At 41.0% G+C, this 25,264-nt stretch overlaps 1 protein-coding gene across 9 annotated transcripts in view; it reads left to right on the top strand.

Moving 5' to 3' along the window:
- EYA1 (EYA transcriptional coactivator and phosphatase 1) overlaps positions 1-25,264 on the top strand; it is a 211,890-nt gene that overhangs the window by 131,613 nt on the left and 55,013 nt on the right. For 8 of the 9 annotated variants that reach the window (XM_036338508.1, XM_036338516.1, XM_036338515.1 and 5 more), the window contains 2 exons: positions 7,436-7,575; positions 8,907-8,990. In XM_036338508.1, the coding sequence (XP_036194401.1) occupies positions 7,436-7,575; positions 8,907-8,990 (224 nt within the window). The remainder of the gene's footprint in view (positions 1-7,435; positions 7,576-8,906; positions 8,991-25,264) is intronic. The other variant, XM_036338511.1, reaches the window with a different exon arrangement.

The following is a 25,264-nucleotide window of genomic DNA, read 5'->3' as shown; positions in this document are numbered from 1 at the left end:
GTTTGGGGGTGTCTGGGTGTTGATTGCGGTCTGGCATCTTCTTCATGCTCACCTGTATAATTGTCCCCTGGACTTTACATCTTGGATCGCCCATGGTAAGTCTGTTTTTAGGGAAGTAATAGAACCTGTTCTCTTTATCTGAGTTCCCTAGAGCAGCAAATAGAATATAATTATTTATTAACATGTTTAATAGATTCTGGTAATCTTTAAAAGAATATCCCCCAAAGCTTGGCCCTTCTTTTTGTAATTGATATTGTCTTCGGGTAGACTCAGGATCCAGCCAGAGATAGTAGCTGCCCTGACCTCAACCCAACATCATACAAGGACAAGAGGGTCCTCTCTGAGAAGAGTCAGTTTATTTAATTCTGTTTTGGGGTGAGGGGTCTTTCAATTCAGTGAGAAATGAGCCCTCCCAGAGCACAGAGAAGGGAGCCTGCAGGAGCCCTGTTTCCTGCTTCCTTTACATCTACCCCTGGCAGATGTAGTCTCAAGAGTGTAAAGTTAGAGCAGAAATTCCCTGCTACTTTTAGAATAAATGTGAAGCTTATCCCTAAATCTTCAACCAGGTCTTCATGCTGTGCAGCAGGACTACATAAAAATCAAAAACTTCTGTGAAGGAAAGCACACTTTAAGAAAATATCAGCGTAATTTGAGGAACTATCAGGCTTGAAAAAGTATCTGCAAATATGCAAAAGAAACGAAAACATATATGAATAAAGGAATTTAAAAGTTGGGCAAAGAATTTGGACGGTGCATAGAAGAAAATATAATTTCCAAGCACATATTGACAAGCATCTCTAAGATCTCCAAATTAAAAGCATGCAATACTACTGGACACCTAATAAAGTAGCAATGACTTCTTTAAAACAATGACAACCAAAGTGGGTAAAGCTATGGTAAAAATGACACCGTTTAAATTAATATCCTTTTGAAAATTATTTGGCAATATGTATAAGAAAGTAGACAAATGTTAAGGGAGGCATGAGAAATAAAACCTGATAAGGAGTTTGGATTATATACAGTGAACTCTGATGGTTTCTAAGGGTTAGAGTTGTCCAAGGTATTCTATACAGATTAGTCTGCTGATGAGTACTTAAAGGGGGGAGGCCAAAACTAACACCTAGGAGGATTGGTAAATACTACACACCTATAGGTGATAGAACTTTAAAGCTAAGTAACTAGGCTGTCCTCAATTTGACAAACTAAGAGACTGAGGACTAAAAAATATGGAGGTAACTTACCAAGGCTCAAGTAAAACTTGTGAGCTCGGGGGAGCTAGAGAAGCGAAGAGGAACTAGATGGAATCTTCTGAGTTGCAGTCTCTGTTTTTCTTTGTAATATTGAAGGAATGATTTCGCAGCATTTACAAATGTAGAATTCTAATGATCTTGTGTAGAGTTTAATATTTTCTGATTGAATATATAAACACTAGTTTTAATTTATGTTTAATATATAAACATTAGTAAGGTTTAAAAATAATCACAGCTATTTTCCATTTGAAAATATTCTGACTAGCTGGTACAAATAATTAGATCACTTCCGAGACTTGCTAGAGTGAGAGCTAAACTTGAGAAACACTCATTCCTCCAATTACTGATTTTTTTTAAAAAACATCTCCTTTGGCTTTTGATACAAAATGAATGCCACCAGTTCCTCCCTCCAGGAGCAGGAATGACGGACATAATAACTCAATCAAATTCTATGTTATCCACTGTGAACATAAATATCTGCAAAAGCCGTCTAACCATATAATAGAGATACATGTAATTACAAAGGAGGAACCAAGATTTAAATGGAGAATTCACAGGGAAGGTACTTGAACTTGATCTTTAGGGATTCCCAAAGGAATTTTACAAATCGGGGGAGGCAGTTGAGTTGAGAAAGGGCTTTCTAAGAACAGGAACAGAATGTGCAAAGTGGTGAAACAGCCTGGCACATGGCAGTGGACTGAGAATGTTAGGTGTGTTTATCCCAAGTGCTGACCGCAAAGGGGAGAGAGCAGTTAGAGGTAAGATGCTCAGGGAGCAACTCAGTGGGACTTTTCTGTTTCTCAGGGCAGCTAACATCATGGAGCTGTCAGTGCCATGCATGGTTCTAAGTACCTTTACTATCTATTAGTTTTATTTGATCCTATTTATTCCCATTTCATAGATAATGTAACTGGTCATAGCGAAGGCAAATCACTTGCACAAATGATACTACTAATAAGTGATGAGATCAAGATTTGAAAAATGGCTGTTGAGTCCCTAGTTCAGTGTCCTGAAATCGAGACTGTCCTTCCTGTTCCATATTCGGAGTTTTGAAGGGTTTGTAAGCTCTCGGTCATGGTGGTACAGACAATTGTTCAAAGGCTCTAAGTGACAAGCTTGGAAACAGCCAGTTGCAAGGGATGGTGGGAGCCTGAATTAGAACAAAAGTATTTAAGAGCTGAAAACCACAGAATTTACTCTTGATTTGATCGGGCTTGGAACATTGGGTAGATGTTGGTACCACTAATCAAGGCTGTTAATTGAGAAGGAGGATTCAGTTGGGGCCAAGTTCAGTTGTGCTATTCATGGAATATTCTCCTAGAGCGGTGTAGCAAGCAGTGTGATGGTCAGGTCAGGAGATAAGGAAGTAAAGCTTTAAGATCATCAACCTGGAGCTTATCATTGAAATCCCTCTTACAAATACTACCAACCACTGAGAGCTCATAGCCAGATAAGAGGACAATAGAGAAAACTGGCACACTACTATTAAAAATGTAGTCCAGCCACTGGCTGCCTGTCCACTAATAGTTTCTTACTAGTCCATGATAGCACAAGGGATTTATCTCAGAATATAATCAACTGCATCACTAAGCCCACTGTTTACTTTAGCTGACTTTTTCCTTTTAATCTTAGCAAGATTCTCAATGAAGGAAGCCTTGCATTAATTAATGTCTAGGTGCAAACTTCTTATTTTGTCCCAGATCAGCACTTTGAGTATCACTAATATAGAGAACACTAATATTTAAGTTTTAGGAAGAGGTGTCCAGAGAGAGAGTGAGAAGGAATAGTGTGAGTGACAAGATGAGAAGCAGAAGAAAGGGATGTATGTGTACGTGGTTTAAAGGAGCGAGTGGTCAGCATAGCCACGGAGAGATCAAATATGATTGAGGACTAAAAACTAATGATTGGAGCCCTGGCCGGTGTGGCTGTTGATTGGAGCATTGTCCTGTGCACCAAAAAGTGGTGGGTTCAATTCCCGGTCAGGGCACATGCCCAGGTTGTGAGTTCGATGTCTCTCTCTCCCTTCCTCCCTCTAAAATCAATTTTAAAAACAATTGGATTTGGCCACTACAGGGTCATCAGTAACATTTTAAGAGTTTTAACCTCTGCTTGTTCTTCCACCTTCTGCCATCTCATTTTTATCCCACCAATCTATCTCCCAAATAATTCTCAAATCTATACTTTGGCCAGATATACCAAAAGGCCTCTTTGATTCTAAATCTAAAATACTCTTGGATTCCATCTTCCTTTTATTTAGCTCTTGCTGATCTGAAGTGACTGATCATTCTCTTTCCATACTCTTCCCTCTGCCGTACATTGACCTTGGTTTTCCTTCTCACACCCCACCTATCTATCTCTGCCCATCTCTTCTACACATACTGCATGTTTTTAATTACACCCATTTCTTAAGTTATGTATGGTATCAATTTCCAAACCACATTTCTTTCCTGAACTACAAGGCAGTCTAACAGTCTCTTGGACATGAATGCCCCAGACTCTTCAAGTTCAATATGTCCAAAAGCTGAGCCTGAATTCTCACCTACATTCTTCCCTATAATCCTTTCTTCCTAAATCTCATACCTCGGATTGTCATCTGCCCTGTTGCCAAACCGTGGGCTTGAGCATCTTGCTTGACTCCCTCCTTCTTTCTTATCCAGCTGGTTTCACCTCCTAATGACACTTCATAACATTAACTCTCCCTGTGCCCACCACCTATCTCTGGGCCACCCGTATTTCTGACCTGAATCACTGAATTCTCCTCTGGGCTGGGGGCTCCCTTTTTCAGTCTTCACTTGCCTCCAGTACCCTGGCCACGTTGGAGCTGGAGTCCTCTATCTAAATGGAAATTTGGTCACATCACTCTCTTATTGAATTGTTTGCCCACCCCCGGTCTTACCTCTACTCTTCCTCTATAGATTCAGGTCAATTTGATTTTTGTTTCAGTTCTTTAATCTCAATCTCAATCTCTCTCTCTCTCTCTCTCTCGCTCTCGCTCTCGCTCTCGCTCTCGCTCTCTCTCTTTCTCTCCTTCCCACCCCTCACCCTCACCTTCCCAGAGGCTCCTGTGGCTGCCTGGAGCACATTTCTATTTCCTGTTCACTGGTGAGTTTTTTCTCCATCCTCAGGAAGTTTCCACAACCCTGTAAATCTGAGTTGTGTGGACTTCCTCTGTGATCTCCTAGCATCCTGCCTTTCCCATGTATAACCCTTGACATATTGTCCTGTAATCTTTCATTTTTGTCCTGAATCCGTGCTCTCCTCTGAGTTTAAATCTCTGAGGCGGCAGGAACAATATCTCTTTGGCACATCATTATGCTTCAAGCTCCTTCCTAGTGCAGTGCCTAGAATAGTATGAACATTCAGTCCATGTTTGTGAAATGAAATGAATGCTCTTCTGAGAACTTTCACATCCATTATCTCAGTGGGGGTACAGTTGAACAATTTGGAGAGGATTTTAACGAAACACGAGATGTCAATGCATTAGAAGATTAAATTTTTTGTTGAGTTGTTTTGCACTAGTAGGAGGAAGGAGAAATTAGTCAGGAAAGCTGATTAGGAGAGTAGATGCATTTAATTCCACCGCATAGAACAAAGAGGAAGAGATTTTTTTAAACCAGCTTGCATCATTTAAATTTCATCTTCCTTCTGAGAAGCTAACACCTGTAAACTGTGTGTGTTTTAATATTTAAAGGTGTCAGATTGTCCATCTTTTAGGGCTTTTTCTCCACCTGGAAAAACTTTAGATAAGATCATTTAAAAATCTACCTGTATACTTTGCTTATTGAGTTTATTGTGTGTGTGTGGGGGGGGGGGGAGGAGGGGGGAGGAGGGAGGTTACAGAAGTGAGCAATCGATTTATAGCTTTTTCTTTTCTAAAAAAATTGAAATGAAATATTTTTAAAGATTTAATTGAGTTTTTAAAACAGAAGTACAGAAGAAAACAAAGAAATGGGCAATAATAGGAGGAAATCGAGGCTAAGAAAACCTAGGCAAAGGTATATGTGATAAGATACATTGCTTGCTATCCTTTAACTTCTTCTCAAAATGAACTTCCGAAAGCTGGAGAGAGAGCTCACAGTTCAAGATAGACTTTGCAGGCCTGAAAATTTGCCATCTTGTTTGCTATGGCAGAGGGACATGCAAAAGCCGGTGTGGCTCAGTGGGTTGTGTGTTGTCCCATGCACCTAGAAGTCACCGGTTGGATTCTGGTCAGGGCATATGCCTGGATTGCAGGCCTGATCCCTGGTAGGGGGCATGCAGGATGCAGCCGATCACTGTTTTGCTCTCATATCCATGTTTCTCTCTCTCCCTCCCCTCCTCCTTCCTCTCTCTCTCAAAAAAAAAATCAGTAAAAATACATATTTTTTAAAGCTAGGACTTTGCAGTCAAGTAGTTAAAAACACAGAGCAGATTCAATGCCAGCTGTGCCACTGCAAAGTAAATGGTCTGTTTTGCCACTAGTTAAGAAATTGGCATGTGTTCTATCTAAAATGGTGGCTGTCTAGGGTTTGCATAGAGATGTAGATTGTAGAATATTTAGAGAAAAGGAGGGTCAAGACTTTTTCTTCAAAGCACAACTTTGAATCCACTGAACTCATATATATATATATATATTCATTTGGAGCTCCTAATTCTCTATAACACATGGAAGAGACATGCCTGGTTGGGAACAACTTGAGGAGAGGATGCCAGAGTTATCTGCCTCTACAAGAAAAATGACCTCACGTAGATTTCATGAACACTTAACTTTGACCAGCCAGCACTGTGTTCTCACAGATCTATAAGAGAAGTTAGCTTAAAATGCATCCCGAATAGCTACCTAAACAGACCTGTTGAGTGGCATCGAATGAGACTTTCTTCCCATAATTAACTAATGTGCTTGTAGGTCATCACAGTGGTTTCTGGGTATGAGGATCACATGACCAGTTTGTATGAGGAAATTTGCCATCTTGACCATGCAAAAGCCTCATCTAAAAGTGACAGGGATCTATTTAAGTTTCAAATTAAACAGGAGAAATAGGGCTGTTTCATGTGACTTAGAAATGGACTTTACTCTGTCAGAGTCCATTCCTATCTTCCCTGACTCCCAAGGCTTAAACATGGCGGTCATACTGAGACCATGTGGTTTGACAGAGTCGGGGCTGACAGTACAATAATAAAAACCTTCAACTGTTCTCCATAGTTTTCTAGTTGGTGAAATGTAACCTCAACAATGTCTCAGTGAGAATAATCATTCCTCATATTAGATTTTGAGATTCCAAACATATCTGTAGAGAAATCTGACCAAGATTTTGGGGAGAGTCAGCATACGGGCACATCTGGAATTCGGGGAGTTGGAAATTGTCTGATGTGTGAACTGGATGGACTAAGGGAAAAAATGTACCTAAGTGATGAGGGTAAATGGCTTGTTCATTCTGGTAACAGGATAAGAGTTTCCTCTCAACGCCACAACCACTGCCCAGCCATTCCTCTGAGCTGCCTGGGGGTTGTTCTTAATGCTGTGGTTTCTATATGATTATTTCGGTGGTTTCTCTGAGTTACCCAGATGAGTAATTTTAATGTGGTGCCTGGCGTGGGATTTTTGGTTCAGAGAGACCGAGACACAGGAAGAACCTGTGGTGAATGCCGTACAGAGTGCGGGTATTGCCCATGTGTCTCTATTCTCCTTATCTTGCCACTCCCTTGTTCTCACGTAAAACGAGGGAGACAATTTTTTAAATTTTCCAAAAACCAAAACTCTGCCTGGTGATGGTTTCCCCGGCCCCAGAGCTGATTTTTCTCTTTCATTTCTTTCCATGGACCGGTAGCCTTTTTGTAGGTGTGAGTGCGCTGGTTCGGCTCATGTGTGAGTCCCTCAGTGTGGCCAGGCACTGTCTGTGGAACGGGAGAAGAGTGGAAGTGGGGGTGAGGATTGGGGGATGGAGGGGAGCACTGTCTAATCATAGAGAACCACGAAGAAAATTTAGGCAACTGAGTATGACCTGCTGTCTTCAATTAAATTTTAGTCATTTCTGATCACATGTGTTTTCAAAACAAGTGTTGGCATCAAATATCTCAGATTATTTGCCAATGCTAATAAAAGGTAATGCGGAATTTGTTCGACTCTTCAAACTTCCCCATGAATTGAAACAAGGTTAATCGTGGTGCTAGAACCAGGAGATAAAGTTCTTCCTGTCTGTCTACAGAATACAGTACCATCCACAGCCCGTCAACACCCATTAAAGATTCGGACTCTGAGCGATTACGTCGAGGTTCTGATGGGAAATCACGTGGACGAGGCCGAAGAAACAATAATCCTTCACCTCCCCCAGATTCTGATCTTGAGGTAAGTCATTGCCAACACCTGAGCAATAACACGGCATCTTAGAGCTAAAGGATGGTTCTGAAGACCTGCGTTGTTACAGCAGAGACCAGCGTGTCCAAATGCTTTTGTTACTGCTTCCTTTTCCATTGTAACTATAAGGAAAGCATTGTTTTCTTTCTTCTGCATGCATTCTAGGGAAAACAATTATTTCTGTTCTCTCTCCCATTTAACTATATGGTAAAGTATCTGCTTATTTCTCTCTAAGGGAATACAGTAAATTACATAATTCTGCTTGAACAAAATTATCTTATAGTGCTCTATATCACTGTCATTTCAATGAGGTAATTAAAGACACACTTACGTATGTTAAGAAAGGAAAACCTGGAATGTTCTAAACTGACGTGGTCATCCTCTTATGAGGTGTGAGCTGGTGGAGTTCAAAAGCAGGAGGGATGAAACAAAACCTTCCAGGGTCAGTAGGCTTCATAGCCTCGAATCCATAGCAATTATATTTCTGGGTTTGGTTTTTATTTTTTTTGTTTTTTCCCCAAATTGGAACCTTATTTGGGAAACGTGATTATTTTGGCCAAAAAGATGAAAATTTTCAGCAGGACCTTAAATGAATATGTACTGGTGTAAGTGGGAATGGAGAGAAGAAAAGCAGGCATGAGGCCTTTTGGGGTATCTCAAAGACCTTCTTTGAAATGAGTTCTTCAAATCCAATTCCAAATACCCTGAGAGTATGTCAACAGCAGTGTGATGTGTCTGCTTAAGTTATTAACTATCTGGAAACATCAGAATATTAAATATATAATCTGGCCAATTGATAACAGCCCAATAGGTAACATAAAGTGAATAGATGATGGAAAGTTTTAGTTTTTGTGTGCAATTTTTTAATACTTTGCTTGATAGAAATAAAGCATAAGATTAGCTCCTTTAACACTTCCTAATGAACAGAGAGTAGAAATAAGGACAAGATAAATTGAATGATTTTTTAATTGATTGTCCCTCTCTGTCTCAGAAGTTATAAACAGACTAGTTTTAGCTCATTTTTTTATTTCTTCAGAGCTGCGACTGAGAACCTGTTTCAGAAGTAGGAAGGCCATATGTTATTATGTCTCTCCTATATTTGTGTTGATGTTGCTAACAGAATTATCCTCTTGTATGTCATCTGAGGTTACAGCAGAAGAAAAGTTGGGAGACATACTTTGAATAGTTGAATTTTTAAAAAAAATAGTAAATCAGATTTTTCGTTTGTCTCCCATTTCAAAAGAATTGCTCATGTTGAAGGTATGAATAACAAGGTTTCTTAAGCAAAAGAAAGACACACCGATTTGGTTCTTCCTTTGTAGAGGGTGTTCATCTGGGACTTAGACGAGACAATTATCGTTTTCCATTCCTTGCTTACTGGGTCCTACGCAAACAGATATGGAAGGGTGAGTACCAGGAGGTTTTATTTTTTCTTTAGAATAACAAGGCCTAGAATTGAATTTTGGTCCAAATGGGAATGTGGTTAAACTTTAAATGATAAATCAAAAGTCTAAAAAAGAAAATACCTTGATGGGTTGGCAAAAACACGTAAATGAACAAAAGGAGATATTTTTTGATTCTTAAAAATGAGATAAACTTTATGCAATTTAATTCATTCTTACTTCAGACCCCAATGAATAAAAGTGATTGAATACTATTCTAAGATGATATATTAGAATGTTTAGATGACATAGGAAGATCTCTTGGGTTGTATTTTTTATTTGCCATGCCCTTCTATTTATTTATTTACTCACAACATATTCAATGGAGCAGATATTCACTTGCTGATGTCTTCAGTGATTAGCAGTATTAATATTTTATTTTGCAAAGCACCTGTTATGAATGTCTTTACAAATCCCTTTGCCATGAGATTAAATTTATAGGAATGGTATGCACCATTGGGCCTCTGAATGACAATAGAACCAATACTTTTATGTTTGAGTTGTAATAACACTTATCTTGGTGTTGTAGGTAAAAAATAATGTTATAGACCACCTCGTGAATAGACCTTCAGTTTCAGTGTTCTGCATTTGAGTTTTCTAAAACCTTGGTCATTTTTTTGATATATTGCTTGATGGATTCATAAACCTTTCCACACACTAATCATGCTATTTAAAGTGGCTATAAATAATTTCTGAAATTATTCTTTAAATATGATATTTTAATTTTTTAATCTTTAAAGAAATAATTAACAAATCTTAGATTCATAAACTATTGGTTTGGAACCTTAAAAACGAAACTGTTTATCACAGTTGATACCCATAAAATGTGCATACTGTCATTACAGATCCTTCCCAGGTATTCATTGTTTCAATAAGTATAATTGAGTGCTTGCTCTGTAGGTGTAGTGTGGAAGTGAAAGTAGGGAATTATCAATTGAGCTTCACAGTGCAGCTTTCCTTCTCCTAACCCTAAAGATATGCCTAATAAAAAAATGGCTGAAAAAATGCACATTTGTAAGAGTAAGAATAATCCACCATTTGAATTTCTGTCCAAAAATAAGGTATCTGTAAAACCTTATTGTTAAATTTCTAAGAGAAGACAACAATTAACAAAAATTCAGATTATGAAAATAAAACCATAGAATCAGTCATTCTAAGAAAATCTATTATGTGCCTAACACAATAAGGATTCAATAATTATTAGCTGTGTTGGTTTTTTTGGTATTATTATTTATATTAATACTCTACTTATACTTTCATTTACTTGAAATAGTGATATTCCTATTTTTACAAAACAACTTAGAAATTGATTACAGATGAATACATGTAGCCAGTAGGAAGAATCTGGGAGATCTTAACTAAACCATTATAATGTCCTATAACTAACTTCTATGGGAGAAAGGTGGCTCTTGGAACTCACACAAAAGTGTTGGAAAGAGCAGGCACGAAGAAAACCAGAATTTGAAAATCATCCAGAAAGTCTTGAATCTTTAAAAACTTGCTCACTAAGGGCCAAATTGATGCAAACAGAGTTGTCTTGATCAGTTCTCTGTGACCATTGAAAGGAGTCAGCTTAGAGCATCCTGTGACCTATTGACCTCATGTCACTCTTTGACCATAAATTATTCATTTACATATGGAATTCACGCCTCACCTAGAAACTGCTGGCTACCTAGAATTTTCCATTCAGATTCTCAACAATACCATGAGTTATATTTTTAAAAGTGTCAATCATTAGTATTTTGAGGTTTCATCAAATAGTATTTTGTTTGTTAGTCTGTTTACTTTTCTCATACTAGGGCAGGTGATAAAAAGTTTTACATATAAGTCCTCAAAACAAAAATTGCATATTCTTCAAAGTGTGGGTGATTTGATATATTCAAATGTAAGCTTACTTATTTATAAGTTGATAGGAGTCTGGGAGAAAGCAAATTGGGAAAGCCTAGTTAGGGAAGGTCTTCCTGAGGTCAGAAAGATCTGAATAGGCCAGTAGGTTATGTAATCATCAAGAGAAAGAATATTCTTTAAAAAAAAGAGAGAATGTTCTAAACAAAGGAAACAGCAAGTGCATACACAGAAAAGGGCTTGATGCTTGAGGGACAAAGGGCAGTGTTGTCAGCTTTGTGATGATGATACAGAGTCAAGAAAGAGGAGGGCCAAGACAGAGGGCCGTCCAGCCATGGTCAGGAGAGTTGATCTCATTGTACATGCCATAGGATGCCATTCAAAGTCTTTAAGAGAGCACCATGACAGATCTGCTTTGGATTTTTAGATGTCTTTGGCTGTGTGTGGATAATTGAAGGTAGGGGCAGAGGAATGGAAGAACAGGGGAGGTTTTAGCAGTGATCTGATTCATTAGCAGTAGAAATGGAGAGAGCTGATTGGATTCTAGATTCTAGTGCCAGTGGGAAATTTGGATTTGGAAATGATTTGGATTGGGCTGGTGGGCAATCCTAGCCTATATAATAAAAGACTAATATGCAAATTGACCAAATGGCGAAACGACCGGTCATTATGGCATGCAGTGACCACCAGGGGGAAGACACTCAACGCAGGAGCTTTCCCTTGGTGGTCAGTGCGCTCCCACAGGGGGAGCACTGCTCAGCCAGAAGCCAGGCTTATAGCTGGTGAGCACAGCAGTGGTGGCGGGAGCCTCTCTGGCCTCCATGGCAGTCGGACATCCCCTGAGGGGCCCCAGAACCATCCCTTGAGAGGGCTCAAGCCGGGCTAAGAGACCCCCCCTCTCACCCCTCCCCCTTGCAGGATTTTCGTGCACCAGGCCTCAAGTAATAGAGAGGAATGAAAAGATCATCATCAGGGTTTTTTTGTCGTTCTGAGCAACTGAGAGAATAGCCATATGAGAGTGTTGAGATGGGGAAAAACTAATTTAGAAGAGAAATGGAAAGTTTGGTGTTGGACAAGTTTGAGATGTCTGTGAGACATCCTGAGCCCAGGAATGAGGCTGTAGTCAGGGCTGGAGATGTGTCAATAGTGCCCAGCTCGGGATCACAAGCTTCTGAGATGCTCTTAGCTTGATTGCTCACTAAATGTTTATTGCACACCTTCTTCGGGCTGGATGCTCAAGGTCAGCCATTGTGTCCTGGTCCAGATGGGTTTTGAAGACACCATTGCTAATTGAATTGTAGCCTGAAGCAATGGAGAACGCTTGCTTCATGTTCTCTTCATTGGAGAACTTGAGAGTCGAGCAGAATTTGTTCTCAGATCTGATCATCATGCCTTGTAAAAATGTGGTCCAACAAGGATTCTTCCTGACAATAATAATAACCAAGCTGATCAGAACATCCCGTATCCTTTCATCTCCCCTGAGGCTGAGGAGAGAGGTCTTAAAGCAGTTCAGGTCTTAAAGGCAGCCTTCCTTCTTGGAGCACATGTTCCGTGGTGTGCTTTGTGCCTGCGCATTGTCAAGGGGAGCATGGAAGGCTGGGCCTTACTCTCCAGGCCTAGAAAGAAATGAATGCCTGACAATGTGATAGCTGTTCTGTCTCCATGGGAACCAGACACTTGAGAAGTAGCTTAGTCACACTAGCTTAGGCAACTCAATGAGTAGGCCATTGAGTAAGGGGACACAGGATCTGGTTGATATAATGCAAAATTAGGGCCTGTTCCAGCAATATGTACCAAAAAAAAAAAAAGTTTGAGAATGTCCCACCTTCCGTGTAATCCTAGCTCTGGGAAGCAGGCATGTTGGGTGTTATAAAGAAGTGTTGTTTTAATAACAAAGGTGATGGGAACTAAAGGAGGGTGCTGGGTCCAGGGCAGGTTTGGCTGGGGAAGAGAAGAGAAGAGAAGAGAAATAGCATCTTAGCAGGAAAATAAAGCCCATGGGCGTTCCTGTTAAGTAGGTTGTTGTTAAATAATATCTGTCCCAGCTTTCTTTGTTTAATGCATTTTTAGAAGTTGCTCTAAAACTGAGTCCAAATTCCCCAATTTCACTGAAGAAAGCTAGTCTTGATTTTTTTCATTGAATGCTCTTTTAAAAATAGACAAAATATTTTGGAATTTTCATGGAATTGTTATTCCGACGTGAATTCCCCGTGAGCATGTATTAAACTTTGATTTTTCTACTGTTTAAAAAAAAAATAGATCAGAGCGTGCTCTCCCTCCCAGCAGCGCGCCCGCCCCTCCCCCTTTCCCCTCTCCTTCCCCCTCAGGCATGCCTCTCCTCAACTCCAAGGGACCCCAGGAGACTTGCAACCTGGGCAGCAGTGGGCAGCAGCAGCTCGTCCTGGGCTAACCCCCTGAGCCTGTCCCTAAGTCGCCCTTTTCTCGGACTTCTTAGCCAAAGCAGCCAGCCTGGGCTCCTTGCTCTGCCTAGTCGCTCTCCTATTGCTCGTTCTGTCCTACACCCTTTCTTGTTTCCCTGTCTCCAACTTTAATAAACGTCCTCTCAAAAAAAATGTGGCAAGATAATCCAGTTACATCAAAGCAAGCACCCCACTTCTATTCCAAATAAGTACTGTGCTGATCCCCTCTGTGGAAGGACTCCCCAAGATACCTAGACCCAGTGGCTTCATTGTCCCAACACTTACCTTTTGTCATTGCTCATATGGATCTGGCCTAGTACACTCCTCATTTTAACACAAAAACCTAAACATAAGCACTTACGCCAACAGAAAGCTTAGTATTTTTAATTCTAGGCCCTCCTTGTTAAGGATTTCCTATGTGCCCGGTACTCATATAATTCAGCACCAATGCTCTGAAACTGCTAAGCCCATTATACAGATGGGGAAACTGATGCTTGGGAGAGGTTAGAGACCAAATGTGAAAAACTGGAGCACCGTGACTGGCATAAAATAAATATTATTTATATCTTAATGTAGTTGAACCTTGACTGCCAAATACTTGAATCTGGCATAGGGGCCAGTAAGTAATATGTGGTCGTGCTTCAAGTTTATGAAGTGCCAATATGTGACAGACCTAATTCAATTCAAATAGATCTAGACTCAAATCCAAGCTCTGACTTCAGGGTTGGGGGGGGGGGGGTGTTGATTTGTTTGTTTGTTGTTGTTTTAAACTTACCTTGTTGTTGAAAGGATTACAGATGCCCCTCTTTTTATCCCCCATTGACCCCCTCCATCCTGCTCCCACCAGTGCCAGGCCTTCACCACACTATTGTCTGTGTCCATGGGTTATGCATATGTGCATATAAGTTCATTGGTTAATCTCTTCCCCTCCTCCCTTCCCTCTCAGATTCGTCAGTCTGTTCCATTCTTCCATATTTCTGGATCTGTTTTGTTCGTCAGTTTCTTTTGTTTATTAGATTCCACATATAAGTGAGATAATGTGATCCTTGTCTTACTCTGACTGACTTATTTCCTTATCTTTGGGAAATCATTTATTCCTACTGAGCCTATTTCCTCACCCATAATGCTGGCTACTTGACTTGCAAAATTGTTTTAAGAATGAAGTCACATCAATTATATCTTAATAAAGCTGAGGGGAAAAGAATGATTTGGGTTGTGTCATGGATTTGAAGGGCCTCACACTGTGTCTAATTACAGCAATAACTCAATAATAAAAACAGCGAAGATCACCTATTGATCATATATCTGCTGCCTAGTCATTTGTTTTATAATATACCAGGCTTCTCCAAGGATCTCAATTGTCATAGTGAGTTTAATCAACTAAACTTCCCTAGTGAGTATTCAGTACGTTGGTGAAAGACAAATTTGAAAGCAGCTGGACTAGCCCATTTCATCAGAACACTCCTTTGGCCAGTAAAGATGGCTGTTCTTCCCCTGTTTTGGGGGCAGCACTAATCTGTTGAGGGATGACCTCTTTCCACGGTGGCTGGTGGAGAGGCTGCGCTCTCAGCATGGCACCGGGCAGCCAGCCCCACAGTGTCCTCCCGGGACTGCAGGGGGTCTGGCCACTTGAACGGAACAATCTCTCTCATGGAACCTCCAGACCGCAGATTGGCAGACCTTTTGTCTAAAGGGTCAGATAGGAAATATTTCAGGCTTTGTGGGCCAGCTGCTGTCACAACTCCTCAGCCAACGTAGCCACAGAAGTAGGTAAACAAACAAACATGGCTGCATCCCAATAGCACTTCATTTATGGTTCCCATTTTGAATTTCATGTAATTTTCAGGTGTCATGAAATATTATTTTTTCTTTGGTTTCAAATGTCTATACCAGAGCTCAAGATCCGAGATTGAGACCATCCCCTGTAGGCCGCATCTGGTCCGTGGCCTGCTTTCATAGCACCTTCAAGCCAAGAATGTCATTTCAGTTTTTAAGGGCTGTTTAAGTAGCAGAAGAAAACTGTGTCTCAGATTGCATAGGTCCAGCAAAGCCTAAATAATCTATTGACTGTCCCTTTGGAGAAAAAGTTTGCCTACCCTTATTTATATCAGGCTCTTTGTTGTTGTTGTTGTTAAAACAACAAACATTTTTTATCTCACAGTTTTGTAGGTTAGAACTCAACATGGTCTCATGGGACAAAAATCAGAACTATGTTCACTTCTGGATGCTCTAGGGAAGAATCCATTTCCTTTCCTTTTCTAGTTTCTCGTGATGCCCGTAAATCTTGGCTCATGGCCCCTCCCTCCTCCTTCAAAGCCAGAAAAAGTGGGAATCCTTCTCACAGTGCATCCTCCTGACCGCTCCATCTCACATCTCCTTCTCTGACTCTTCTCCTGATTCCGTCTTCCACATTTTTTAAAAATTTATCTTAATTGTTGAAAGTATCATAGTTGTTCTCCTCCCTTCCCCTCCCCCTGGCCCACCAATTGATCCCCTTCACCCCACCCCCCTTCATGTTGATTAGTTTCAGCCCTGCCTTCAGGGCACCAGGACAGTTAATTCAGTGGCAACCACACTGCAGCCCACTAGACTGTCCACTCAGTGCAGGCTCCATGGGTCAGCATCTAGGGTCTCGCTGAAGCACAGGACTTTGTCCTGTGGACACGCCATTCACCTCATGTGCACATCTTTGGGATGGGAGGAACCTGAGTCCTCGGAGAAAACCTACATAGCCGTGGGGAGAATGTGCAAACTCCACAGGCAGTGGCCCTGGCCAGGAATCAATTTTTTTCCTCATCAATGTTATAAGGAAACGATGTTATTCGAGGACCCGCCGTATATAACTGATACATATGTTCCTGCTCCCTTATTGAAGAAAGTCTGGTCTCTCTCATGCGTACATGTAAACGGGAATGCAGTGAATGAACACAGGCCATCACAGCCCCCCAGCCTCCTGTGCGGCCTGCACTGGCCAGCCTTGGGGCTCCCTTGCTCTGGGGCCTCTGAAGAAGCACCAAGCATCTCAGAGTCTCACTTGTTCTGTCTTAATCTTCCCATCTGGAAGGGGGAGATGATCACAGGGCTGCTGGGAGCACAGTGGGGAGCCCCGAGAAAATACTCCTAGGCATTCCATAAGGAAGAGCTGTGACTGCTTATTTTGGGGATCAGAGGAAGCAGTGGCAATAGTGACTGTTGTGTTTTCCAGGGAGCAGGAGAGGGAGAGGTTGGAGCCAAGCACAGGCCCCGTAGGGAAATGAGAGCCCAAAGGGCTGCATATGTTTAAAGGATATTTAGAGAATCGGACTCACAGAAGATGGGCAGCAGAAAATGTGCTGACATGGTAATAAAAACACTGTGTCTGTGTTCAGCGTTTACAGTTTACACTGCTATCTTCCATTAATTATCCAATTAGTCTTTTTCTTTTCCTTGTTCTTTTTTTCCAGTGAGGAAACTGTGGCTCAGAAAAATGAAATAGTTGGCCCAAGGAAGCACATCTGTTAACTGACCACACAGGGAATATGATCTAGACTTCCGATTGGCCCGTGGCCCTCAGGGAGCACCCAGTGCCAGGGCTTTGTGCCGCAGTCGTGGGGATGCCGTGAGCAATAGTAAAGCAGTGGAGTGACATGCTAGACGTGCACACGTGGGAAGATTAATCTGATAGCAAGGGAGATTATTGCATTGCCCCTGGTAGGAAATAATAAAGACCTAAGGCAAGGGCTGTAACCTGAGGGAGGAGAGAGAGATAGGAGAATGGTTACAAATGAAATCTAGATGGCTCTGTGATTGGATTTAGCCTTCTCGTTGGCACTGTGGGGGCCCCTATGTGTGGAGGCCAACTTGGCCAGGCCTACTCTGGCTTTCTTCTTCTTCCTCCCTCTTTGTACCCCTTCTTGGCAGTGGTCCCTGTTTGGGCTTCAGTGGGTTTTTGCCACAATGAAAACTAATCTCTGGAATGGTTAGGTCCTTTCTCTTGTTCTCTACTTGGCTATTATTTTCCTGATGTTGAAAGAGGGAGTCTCTTTAAGTAAAGAGACAATTTTATAGGCGAGTGTCACATATCTAATCAGTAAAAAAAAGACCTGGTTAGCTCCACCACAAGTTTGGAGTGTGTGTGTGTGTGTGTGTGTGTGTGTGTGTGTGTGTGTGTGTGTGTTTAAAATCATTCAGCCAGTAGTTGAACTGTGACTTACATTTCATGTGAATACAGACTCTCACAGTAATCCAGATTATTTCTTAATTGTCATCAGAACTACGCCCAACTCCTAAAACTTGGCATTTCATGCCAGTTGTCCCATGAGAGATCCTTATAAAGTTACAAACAGTTAATATCTTGTTGGTGGTATTGACAGCTTTAGACAGGTGGAAGGTAAGCCGTGGACCCTTGGGGTCTCATAGGTTGTATGCATCACTTACATAACACTTCTAGTGATCTTTTTGAAAAGAAATAATGTTTTAGCATATATTTTCTTCTCTCAGATGAGGGAGCTACTTTTCAATCTTACCGTTAATCCTTTCCTTGTGAGCAGCCGGCGCTGGGCTTTGAAAATAAGCCACTCCTGTACACTGTGCCCCTTTTTGCTTTTCAGCTTCTTTTCCCCCAAAACAAAAGATCTGGAATGGGGAGTAATCATTTTCAATGACATTCAGGCCCCATTTGTGGCTGTAATGTTAGCATTCTAAACAAGAAATTGATTACAGGGTCCAAAATGGGTACTTTTTTCTTTCATTTGATTGATTCTGCCCAAAGATTTCTTGTTGAGTTGAGCACACTTTACAAGATCTCCACGTGACTAACAAACCCTCATGAGCCAACTCACAGTGTCAGTGTCACTCACCCCGCACTGGGCCTTCTCGCCTCCGAGTCACTGCTGGTCAGAGGAGGCTTAGCTGCCCTCATAGGACAGTGTGGGAACATTTAGAAACCTTCTCTTTCATTCCATACATTCACAGTGTAAGTACCTGCATTACTAGTCACATTTTCTGAAATAGTTGAACCATCTTCCAGTTACTCTTTCTAGCCTGAGGTGAATTCTTTAAACAGCAATTTTTAAACATGATAGATCTACTTTTTGATCCAAAGTAGAAGAGCAATTGCTAGGCATTTGTATAGAGTGGACCTCATAGATGTAAGAGGATGCAGACTCACTAGGGATGCAGGAGACAGTTATCAGGCATGTGAAATATACTTACAAATTGAAAATAGTAATAGATACATTTAAAAGCAAAATTAATTTTGGGGGCCCCCAGCACTGTAGGTACTTTGTAGAGCCCAACTGCTGATTGAGAATGCTAAAGCTATCTAAAACTAGAACAGTGACTTGAGCATTAAACTATTTCTTAAAGGTCTCAACTGAAATAATTTAAATTGGACAAATTTATGTGGCCTTGTGTGTTTGGTTTAATTGTTCAATATTTCTTTGCTTTTTAGTTTAGAAAAATAAGATGGTAAAAGAAAGAGAAAATGGGGGCAAAATGTTCCAGGGTGTGTGGATAAGAACCAGAGCGTCATTAAAAATAGATACAATTTTTTTCTTTTAATGCTTTACGGGTTCATCTAAACAATAAAGAGATATCGCTTTCTTATTAGCATTGGTGCTATTTTTAGTTGTTCTTTTAGTAAAACTGAAATGACTTAGAGTCCTTTTTGGACTACACAATCTAATGTGATATTTGGCATTTGTGGCATAGTTAAGTCAAAGCTAAAAATCGCAGGGTGTATCATTTAAAGGTTACATAAAAGGGGGAAATATTTTTATGGTTAGATGAATTGTTAGCTTTAAGATTTTTAGAGAAAGGAGAAGGCATTTTATTTTTATACTCAGAAGAATATTCTGGATCCTATTCTAAAAACCCAAGAAAAGATAAACAGGTTTTCCTTAAACTTTCTATCTAGTTTGAGGCTCAAAGGACCATGGACACTCTGGACCCAAAGTAGAATTTTTGAGAAATTAAATGAAAACAGGTTCTGAAAATTATTTTTGAATCAGCCTCAATTCTGGGAGTGGCATTTAAAATAGATGAAATTGCCATTTGAAGGTCGGAAGTGAGAAGTGGGACTGAGTTTTTGCAGTGCTTACTTAAAAGATAGTTAAGATCAAGATCATGTACAAATACAGGAATCAGCAATGCAGTTATAACTATAATATCTCTCGACATAAAATCTGAGCAGCATGAACTTCATCCTGATCACTGCCCCTCCTCACCAGGGACCTGGAGGCATTCACCATGGTGTCCCCTTGGGTGAGATCCCATGCTAATACCATGTGGTCTCCATGTTTTGCCCAAATTGAAGACTCCATCAAAAGAATTTGTCAAAATACAAGCAGTAGATGGTGCCCAATAGCTTAGCCTTATGGTCTATAGTAATTTAGATGAAGTAATGATCACTGAAACCATCCATGAGGTAATTCAGAAAACTGTACTGACAATTTGAAGTTACACACACAAAGCCTTTGGTGTTATATGGGCCACAGTACCCACTGCACATCTGGCTACCCACCCCTCTCCTGCCGAATCACCCTTTGTTTCCTGGCCTGAGACTAACAAGTTTTTCAGAAAAGCCAGTCTTTTATAATTTACTAGAGGCCCGGTGCACGAATTCATGCATGGGTGGGGTCTGGCCAGCCCATTGGGTCGATGGGGCCAGCTGGGGGGGAGGGGACACGAGAGGTTGGGCTGCCAGCCCTGCCCCCAATCAGGGTAGAGGGGCTGATCGGGGGAGGGGCCAGTTAGGGGGAGGGGCCCTGGGCGATTGGTGGGCTGGCCCCACCCCCTGGTCAAACTCCTGGTTGAGGGGACAATTTGCATATTACCCTTTTATTATATGGGATTGAACACATACATAGTAGTGTCAGAGGTGCCTTGCCATAATTCTTCCCTTCAGGGAGTTTATAAATGAACAAAGGAGGCTGCTGGTAGGGAATGAATGAATCTTCCACAGCAGTCCTTCATGGGGCAAAACTATTCTGAACTAAATGCCACTTCAAATCCACAAAGAGTGAAACCACAGACTCTGATGCCTAAAGGAATTCAGGCAACCAGTCTCCCTGTATTATTCATGACAAGTATTCTAGTAGCTGCAATCATTGAACTAGTAAGAAGTGGCCCATAATAGGATGTCAGTTGGTCACACTAGCACTGTGCATCAAGGAAAACCAAGATCCACAGAGCTGTACAACCAAAACAGAAATGCCGGCGGCCCTAAGCGAGGTGCCTCTCCCTGGGGTGCTGCACTTACATGACACCGGGAGTTCTCCTTTGCCCATGACACTGCCGTTCCAAAACGTATGCGATGTGGGTCCTGTTGTAAATGTGGGCATTCCTCTGATTTTCTAGTATAAGAACATCCCATAGGATAAAAATCAGTGGCGTTCACACAGGGAAAGCAGTGTTTGATATATGTTCTTGTGTGTATTCTACGCCTCGCCTAAGTCTGAGTAAGATTGCCAAGCGAGTCCCGAGACCTTCTTTTTGATAAACGGTGACATCCTGGGGAGCTTTGCTTGGCTCTTATGATTTTAACGTTTAAAAACCTTTTGGCATTTTAGATTTGGGTGTGTTTCACACTTTCAAAAGAAATATTTTTAATCCATAATTACACCCACCAAAGACAACCAGTCTTGTCTTGGCAAATATTTTCATATAGTTTTATATAGTTTTTAAATTTCAACTATAGAAACTTCTTAAACACAAGTAGATGGGAGAGTGTAACGAAGCACAGTGTAGCCTCTCCCAGCTTTAGCAGTTACTAAGTCCGAGGTCCTCGTTTTGTGTCTGTATCCTTACCACAGCTCTGCCCTCCCCTAGGATTATTTTTCAAAGCAAATCCCAGATATTATTTGTATATATTTAATTATGTTTTTAAGACTCCATTGAAAGAGTTTTTTAGAATAGAAATAGGTGATAACCAGTACTTTAGCAATTTAGAAAAATTAATAGTTATTTCCTAATATCATTAAATGTTTAATCAACAATTACATTTCTCCAATTGTTTTTTCATTTTTATTTTAAATTATGATAAAATGTGTATAATTCTTAGCAATTTTTAAGTGTACGACTCAGGAACATTAAGTACATTCACATTGTTGTTCAATCCCCAGAACTCTTTTCATTGTGCAGAACTGAAGGTCTGTAGCCAGGAAACAATTCCTCAGGCTCTCCTCCCGCAACACCTGGCAACAACCTGCTCTACTTTCTGTCTTAATGATTTTCCTGGCTTTAAGTGCCTCACCTAAGTAAAATCAGACAGTGTTGGTCTCTATGTTAATGGAATATTTCACTTAGCATAATCTCCTCAAGCTTCCTTCGTGTTGTAGAATCCTGTGTCAGAATTTCCTTCCTCTCCATGGCTGACTAATACGCCATTGTATGGGTGTACCACATTTGCTTATTCCTCTGTCAGTGGACACTCGGGTTGCCTATACCATTTTGAAGAAGGCTGCTATGAACATGGATGTACATATATCTCTTTGAGACCCTCCTTTCAATTATTTGGGGTATATGCCCAGAAGTAGACTTGTGCCTAATTTATGAAAGTAATTTATTAAAGAATGGCTAGACTCTTTTCCATAGCACCATTTACAGTGCGCAAGGGTTCCCGTGTCTCCACAGCCTCATCAACACCGTGCTTTCCGTCTGTCTGTTTTTTATAGTCGTCCTAATGGGTGTCAGGTGGAATCTCATTGTGATTTTGATTTGCATTTCCCTAATGGTTAGTGATATTGAGCATCTTTTCATGTGCTTGTTGACCATTTATGTGTCATCTTTGGGGAAATATCCATTCAAGTCCTTTGCCCGTTTTTAAAGTAGTTTTTTATTGTTACTGTTGCGTTGTCGTTCTTTATTCTTCCTGGATATTAACCTCTTACCTGATATCTGAGCTGTAAATATTTTTTCCTACTCCATAGGTTGCTAATTGGGTCCTTTGATGCACAGAAGTTTCTAGGTGCAGTGTGATTTATCTAAGCAAAGCCGGTGGCATGATCATTATAAGAATGTGCATTTGGGGTGTTTTTCTGACCTGTGTGCATGCAAGAACTCTTTCCCTCAGGTCCTGAGCACAATTATTTTGGAAGAAACTTTTTCAATATCTGTGTTGAGTAGCAAAAGTGCCCCTGCTAACGATGCCTGTGTCAGCACTAGTGTTATAGCTCATTCCGTGTGCAGATGAGCGGGATGGCTTCGTCGTAGACTCCCTGCACAGTGTCACTCCTTGTCATCCTCAGGCAATTACTAGATGTCGAAGCAAATGGGACCGCCTGCAGGAGCAATAGTGTCTTCACCGGGTGGCTGAGTCTTGGTAAAATCACATTTCTGAATCGCTATGGATTGTGGTTACTAAGAATATTTTTAAAATGACTCTTAACATTTATCAAATACCTCAGCTCATCTATGAAACAAAACAGGGCAATAAGAGGCCATATCCTAGTTCATATGTATTTATAGACACCCTTTTCTTTTCTCCACATCAAATCAGATTATAGATTTTCAACATGTGACAGCAACACTGATGGACATAAATCTCTCTAAAGACTGAATTTCAGGTCAGCATTGCTGCGCACTGACTTTGTCTAGAATTCCTTATTTCTTTTTTAAACCTCTCATAACATGAAGATCTAGTATAATAGCAGTGATCAGGCTGGGGAAAAAAGAACAGGAAAGGAATAACAATAGGTCCCGCGTCATGCTGGTCATGTCAGGTGGGATGATGATAACTTTAGTCTCTGTGGGCAGTTCTGTGTTCTAGGAACAAGAGAAGAAGACCTGGAGGCCAGGGGTAATTAAAGGTCAGTTGACAGGGGATGAAAGCAAAACGATTGTTTTAGGCCTGAGTCTCCCCTGGGCAGATTCCATTGTTATTTAAGTTTTCTACCTACTGTTGCTTTCTGTTCAATAGAAATAATTCTCTTTGGTTTAACCCACAACAGCTATGGTAGCCTAGCATTGTGACTAGTTCCTTTCCTTCATTTTCATGACTTTAAGAAGACATTTGCAATTCATTACAGTATTAAAATAATTTAGGAGCAGGGTTAATTTCATTCCTGTGTGTGTGATGTGTGTGTGTGTGTGTGTGTGTGTGTGTGTGTGTGTGTTGTGTTGGATGATATTTGTTTTGTTTTGGTTAAAGAAAGTCTCCGTTACAAAGAGCTATAGTAAATTTGCACTGATTTGCACTGTTTCTTTATTAAATAAGAAGAATGGTAAAGCAATTGATTGCTTTTTCCCTTTCCAAGCCTCTCCACTGCACTATCCAAGTTTTACTAGGGAACTGAATTGCAGAGCACATAAGAATACATTTTGCAAAACGTAATGCTTGCCACTTATTGCATTTAAAAATAAATTGGCTGCTGATCTTATGCTAATATTACCCACTTCATTAAGTAGATAAGGAGGTTTTGTGAGCAGCTATTCTAAAAGTGGGCTGCTCTTTAACCAGGTACAAATGAATCAGGCGTCACTGATGAACATATTTAATACTATACTATGTAGCTGAAATGATTTTAGGGTTCAAATGTCTGTTTTTGTATCCTAATCTAGGTATCTAGGAATTTATTTTTCCCAACACTGAACAATAGCAACTAACGACAGATCAAATTTTATATTTTTTTCTTCTTCATTAGAGTTATTTGAAATACCGAGTGTCCCAAAAAATATATACATACATACTTTAACAGCTGATAGCTCAATTTTGAAAAGGAAATGTATTTTGATAAACACTGCCTTTATAATTATTCAAAGTGTGTGTACACATTTTGGAGGGATACCCTATATTCTCTATTTACTGCTTTTCATTTGTTCGTTCTTCTACCAAACTGGGAAAGCCCTTGTGCCTGGCATTGTGTTAGGTCCTAAGGAGAGAAGTATGTAGGGATAAGTCTCTGCCCTCCTTAGACAAGTACACATACAGCTGTGGTACCCAGCACTGATGAGCAGGTAGGAGGAGTCAGGGAGGAGACTGAGCTGAGGCAGGGGCGGTGGGAGGAGCGCTGTGGGCACAGGGATGCAGGAGGTGAGTACATCGGCTCGGCTGGGTCAGAGCCCTCGGTGTATTAATGTGGGGAGCCAGGGGAGATGCTTGCCCCAGTTTTCTTTAAGGTCTTCGGTGGGAACTGCCATCAGAGCCACCTCGCTTTCCCATTAGGCCTCTGCCTAGTCATCTTCTGAAGAAAAGATGTTATGATTAAACTATAACTAGGTCACGTGTTGGGGAGGTAAACAAGAGCCAGACATCTGTGGGCCCCCGTACTTGCTGATGTGTTTGGATGTTTCCTAAAAGAGATGGGAGAATGGGACGGACATGGTGACACCTGGGCTGAGAGCCCCTGAGGGAGCCGGTTGAAGATATCTCCCAAACAGACGCATGGCTGGGAAATTAACGGGGCGGTGACTACAAGGAGGGTGTGGATTCCAGGTCCAAGGGGCAGGGTGTTGAGACTGACTTGATGTGGGGGAAAGAGAGGCTGTTTAGAAGATGCCAAGGTTTGGGGCTGATCGGGTGCTGTTCTCCTGAAGAAGGAACACAGTGGGTTCCAGGGGAAATGACTCCAATTTCTAGCACATTGAGTACCAGGTGCTCTGCAGGACATCCAAGTAGAAACCACCAACAGGTCATCGGTGTGTGAGCCTGCACTTGAGACCTGATTAAATAGAGGGGAGAGGGGCAGTGGTTGAGGCATGAAGAGGGTGGGGTCCGCAGGGCCTGTGAGTAAGTGAGGAATGGGACCAGGATCCTTTAAGAACAGGTGATGGACAGTCGATTACAGGAAGATGTTCAGAAAAGATTGATGATGTGACAGGCACCAGGGAAGGAGAAATGTCAAGATAAGACAGCACTGGCCACTGCCACAGAGGGGTCAAGTTCAGAAAAGAATGGAAAGATTTGGCAGAAAAGTTTACTTAAAAAGAGATGTTTGTTTGATGTGGAAGCAAAGTTCTATAATTTTTCAAAAGTGATCGAACAAAACATGGTGT

The sequence above is a fragment of the Myotis myotis genome, unplaced genomic scaffold (assembly GCF_014108235.1).
Source record: "Myotis myotis isolate mMyoMyo1 unplaced genomic scaffold, mMyoMyo1.p scaffold_m19_p_16, whole genome shotgun sequence".
NCBI lineage: Eukaryota > Metazoa > Chordata > Mammalia > Chiroptera > Vespertilionidae > Myotis > Myotis myotis.
This window is presented reverse-complemented; position numbering and strand designations above follow the sequence as displayed.